Consider the following 5,528-nt stretch of genomic DNA (forward strand, 5'->3'; position numbering starts at 1 on the left):
TTAGGTCTTTAATCCATTTTGAGTTTATTTTTGTGTATGGTGTTAAGGAGTGTTCTAATTTCATTCTTTTACATGTAGCTGTCCAGTTTTCCCAGCACCACTTATTGAAGAGGCTGTCTTTTCTCCATTGTATGTTCTTGCCTCCTTTGTCATGAAGTAACCATTTTAGCTATTTCAGGATTAGTTTTCAGTGGTTATCTCCATAATACATTTTTTCCCCCCAAAGGCAGTTATGCTGTGTCTTCTCAGCTTTAGACATTATCTATGGAGTTTCATTATGAAAGATGACGCTTAAGTTCACTTGCACCCCCATAGAGTTATATCCCTATTTTAATTTCTCTTTTGATTGCCTTATAACTTAAATACTTAAATCTCTATTTCTTGTTCCATAAAGTATAGACAGTATCTCTTGACTCCCCTACCCTCTACTTCCCCATTTCCTTCTTCCACATTCTATTAAAAGTACTTTTATTTTTATATTTTCAAGATGTACCACATTTATTACATTCTGGTTTTTAGCCATAAATAAGTCTTTGCTTTTTCATCGGTTGATTTATTTCAAAAAGTTGATTTTCATCATTCAAAAAAGAAACTTCGTACCCTTAGCAATCACTCCTATTTCCCCCTCTGCAAAGCCCCTGGTTATCACTAATCTATTTTCTTTCTTCATGGATTTGCCTATTCTGGACATTTCATATAAATGGGATTATACAATTTTTGGTATTTTGTGTCTGGCTTCTATCAGCGTAATTTTACTCAAAATTTCTCCATGATGTAGCATGTATCAGTGCTTTTTATGCATGTATCAGTTCTTTTTTATGCCAGAATAACATTCCATTGTATGGATACACCACATTTTGTTTGTCCATTCATTAGTTAATAGCCATTTGTTTTCCACTTTAGGGCTCTTAAGAATAATGCTACTATCAACATTCATGTACAAGTTTTTGTGTGAACATATATTTTCATTTCTCTTGAGTATAAACCTAGGAGTGATCTTTTTCTTTTTTGTACTTTCCATTTTTTTCTATCTTTATGTTTTAGGTGTGCCTTTTGTAAACAATACACAGGATTTTGTCTTTTATTCAACTGGACAATCTTTGTTTATTAGCCTGGAGCATTTATTAATCAGGAAAGCGTAAATGATAACCACGATGAGATATCATTTTATGCAGTTGTGTATTGGTGAGGATATACATCAGTGGGGACACTTACACAGTTGTAGTAAGAGTATAAATGGGCATAATCATTTTGGAAAACAATTGGGCTCTATCTTATAAATTTGAACAGTCACATACACAGTGATCTAGCAATTCTAGTGCTGGGTATATATGCAGTAGGAATAATACCACTTGAGCAACAAGAAGATAAGAACAGGAATTTTAGAAACAGTATTACTCATAATAGCAAAAATCTGGGACCCAAGAATCCATATTAATTAGAATGGACAATAAACTGTCATAGTCATACATTTTGGAGATCATAGTATATCAGTATATAAAATGCTTTTCCTTCTTTATGGAGCTATATAATTTCCCATGATATGCATGTACTATAATTTATTGGTGGAAAGTTATGTTGTTTCCAATCTTTTGCTGTCATGAAAAACACCGTAGTGAATAACTTTGTAATATGTCATTTTACAACTGAAAATATTTACAGTATATATTCTTATGAGTGTGAATGTGGCTCTGTAAGTTTGATAGATATTACTAAAATTCTCTCCATAGACAATATAACAATATATACTGTCACCTTTAGTGCATGAGAGTACCTTTTTTCCTATGCTGTTGCAAATTTCACTTTTTCCTTTACAAACTTTATACCTTTCTATTTAATTTTCTTGCATTATTGCATTCCAGTATAATGTTGAATAGAAGTGGTAATTGTGGACATCTTTGACTTCTTGGATTTTGAACAAAATAGTTAAATTAATTGTGAATCAAATTTTTTCATTATTACTAATATAATCTGGTGAAAAATCAATACTGTTATTTGTAAGACAAAGAGCATTCCATCAAATAGATCCACCATAATTTACATAACCATTCCCCTATTATTATTTTTCCTCTCATTTCTGAGATTCACATCACAATCCTCAGTGTTAGATGACTCCGTTTGCAATTTATTTTACACAAGAGAAAACAATACCAATATATCCCACTTAACTGAATTCCAGCTTGTACATATAGCATTTAGATTAAGCAGATATACCAAGATACCTGCTTATCTTGTATATCCATTATTAAACATTTCCTTATAATTGGACACGTAAACTAGTTGCAGTTTTTCATTATTGTGAATTAATAGTAACAAAGAAAGTAGACTTGGCATCAGTTCCCCCCTCTGCCACTTATTAGAGATGAGACCTTAACCAATTGCCCACCTTTTTTAGAAATCGGTTTTCTCATCTGTGTATTAGAGACAATAAAAGTACCCATGTCATGATATTTTTATGAGAATTATTTAGTGAAATATGGCATGTAAAGTGCATAAAATAGTTTTGGGAACATGGAATGTGTTCAGTAAAAAGCTATTATATCATTGTGGTACTCAGTAAACATTCTGAAACACTACTGTTTTTTTTTTTCCTCTGGTACAATCAGGCCCTTTCTGAGATGGCATCTGTGATTCAGCTATTCAAAATTTAATGAAGTTGGTGACTCTGACAATGTGGAGAAGTCATGTCAGAATATGTGGTTTGTACTGGGGCTGTCAATGCTGTAAAGGAAGTTTGGGAGAAAAGAATAAAGAAATACAATGAAGACCTGAAGCGAGAGAAGGAATTTCAACAAAAGTATGCTATAACATGTTTATTATCTTGAATTAGCAAAAATTCATAACATCCTCATTATTAAAAATAGTATTTATTAAATGCCTATTATTGAATTTGATAGAGGTTTCTGTTTACTGAAAACCCAAAATATAACTAAAGGAAGCACCTGACAATTAAGTGTGGCCATGTGATGGGGGCCACAAAAAATACAAGTGTCTGTAAGTGAAAATAGTAGTTGTCCTAGAGGTCTGTTCAACTTTCATCAAAGTTTGATTAGTATCATTTAGTCTACTTTTCAGAGGTTGTTTGTTCAACATTATATTCCCTAGGATCTAAAACAACTGGCAGTAGAAGGTACGGTAGATTCTCACCTATTTAGCTGTGAGTTCCAGCCAGGGCCCCTGTGGATCACCTGATTCCTCTATTTGGGCTATACTTAAATAGTTCGGCTCTCACTTCCTCTGCCTCATTGATACCAACCTACCTTCCTCATTGGATATCTCCAAATTATCCTACTACTCTTGCAAGGATAGCCCCTTTCCTCATAGATTCCACGTAGCCCCCTACAGTTATCATTTGTTAGGTCTCTTTCTAAACATTAAATGGTCTTGCAATATGTACAAATATCAAACCATTATGTTGTACATCTAGAACTAATATAATGTTATATGTCAGTTATATCTCATTTTAAAAAATGGTCTTGTGTCAGCAAATAACAGAAAACTCAACTAAAAATGGGTTAAACAATAAGGAAGTCCTGAGGTAAGGCAATTCCAAAGCTTCAACAGTTTTAAAGACTCAGCATCTTTTTATCAGTGTGTCAGTTTGGTCCTCAGGTTAGCTTCTCTCAGTGTCACAGGATGACTGGTATACTTCCAGGCATCACAGCCAGGCATCATTATGTTATCAGAAGAGAAGGAATTATTTATTTCTGTATCTTCTTTAAGAATGAGAAAACCTTTCTGAGGTCTCCATCAAACTTCTCCTTCATTGGCCAGAATTGGGTCATTAGTACACCCCTAATCCAGTTACCTTCCAGGGAAATGAGATTGTATGATTGGTTTAGACAAATTAAGATTTATACTTGGGTAACTTGGAGGAAGTGTGAACACTTAGAAATAACTGGCATTCTCCCAGCAAAGAAGAGGGCTGGCACAGTACTGCACTGAGTCACACATTCAGGCTTTTATCTTGTTGCTCAACTGTGCGTAGTCTCCATTCGTTTAGGAATGCACTTTAGTCACCTCATGGCCCCAAATACATAGATACACCAACTGTGCCCAATGTACTTGATTCCAGCCAGCAGGAAGTTGCACACATTACTATTTCTGCTAACATCTCACTAGCCAAAGCTTCTATGACCCATACCTAGCTGCAAAGGAGGATGGCTAAATGAAGTCTTGTGCCCAGTTAAATTTAGAGGATCTGCTACTGAGGAAGAAGAGGAGTAACGGATACTGGGGAATGATAAGGAGTCTCTGCCACACATAGGTGGAAAACCTGAAGGATAGGACTAGGTAACTTGTCAAAGATCACACGGCTAATAAATGTGGAACTGGTATTCATACCTAAGCAATATGACTCAGTAAGCTTATATTCACCTTAGGTCTTAAATTGCCCTAGACTGAAATATGTAAAACTACTCTTATGACACATATTATGTTTATATTATACAATTATGACAAACTTGACTCAAGTACTCTTTTTAAAAAAAATTTTATTGAAGTATAGTTGATTTACAATGTTGTGTTAATTTCTACTGTACAGCAAAGTGACTCAGTTATATGTATATATATATTTTTTATATTTTTAATATATATATTTATTTTCTGTTATGGTTTATTACAGGCTATTAAATATAGTTCCCTGTGCTATACAATAGGACCTTGTTGTTTATCCATCCTGTATATACTAGTTTGCATCTGCTAATCCCAAACCCCACCCCACCCTTGGCAACCACAAGTCTGTTCTCTGTTCTCTATTGACTCGAGTACTCATAAATCCTATCCACTTTTTAAAAAACTGTGGTCAGAAATCACGAGTTGGTTCTAAACTCTTGAATTTCACCTGTTATATGTGTCTAGTTAAGAATCATTTAATTTCAGCAGCTTCAAGTTTTCTCTGTACAAAACAGGCAAGGGGTAAAAATGTAATCTAATGCTTCTTCTCTCAGCTAAAAGAGGCTAAAGATTTAGCTCAAAAAGCCTTAAGTTTAAAAAGAAATTGTTCTGTCTTTGGATGCCAAGCTGCCTTGAAGAAAGCAAGCACTTGGGTAAGAGTTGGTATAACAACAGTGGAGAAAGTCTTTAGACTATAATAAAAGGGTTTTAGAGGAGGTAGAAAATTTCTGTTCAAAACTTTGAAAGAACATCAAGCTTAAAATAAACAGTGTAGGAATTATAGAATACTAGAGCTAGAAGAGACCTTAGATATTATTTAACCCAAACCCCGTGTTTTATCGGCAAGGTCCTTAGAGGTGAGATGTCTTGCCCATGGTCACCAAATTAAGTGATACATTCTGGACTTAGATCATAGTAATACAGAGCCAGAAAGAATTAACGAATCATTTAAGAGATGGAAATAAACTTGTTTAATAATAGTTAGCCTCACTCATTAAGGACAGAGCTTTTTGTATCCACAATGTCCAGCATAGTATTTGGCATATAGTGGGTGCTTGATGATTTCTTTTTTTTTTTTTTTTTTTTTTTTTTTTTTGTGGTACGCGGGCCTCTCACTGGTGTGGCCTCTCCCG

At 34.3% G+C, this 5,528-nt stretch overlaps 1 protein-coding gene across 1 annotated transcript in view; it reads left to right on the plus strand.

Moving 5' to 3' along the window:
- Positions 1-5,528, plus strand: part of LRRC39 (leucine rich repeat containing 39) — a 21,170-nt gene that overhangs the window by 2,373 nt on the left and 13,269 nt on the right. Inside the window, exon 2 of the mRNA XM_007122325.4 lies at positions 2,607-2,797. Coding sequence (XP_007122387.1) covers positions 2,685-2,797 — 113 coding nt within the window. The 5' untranslated portion in view covers positions 2,607-2,684. The remainder of the gene's footprint in view (positions 1-2,606; positions 2,798-5,528) is intronic.

Source organism: Physeter macrocephalus, chromosome 4 (assembly GCF_002837175.3).
Source record: "Physeter macrocephalus isolate SW-GA chromosome 4, ASM283717v5, whole genome shotgun sequence".
NCBI classification, from domain to species: domain Eukaryota; kingdom Metazoa; phylum Chordata; class Mammalia; order Artiodactyla; family Physeteridae; genus Physeter; species Physeter macrocephalus.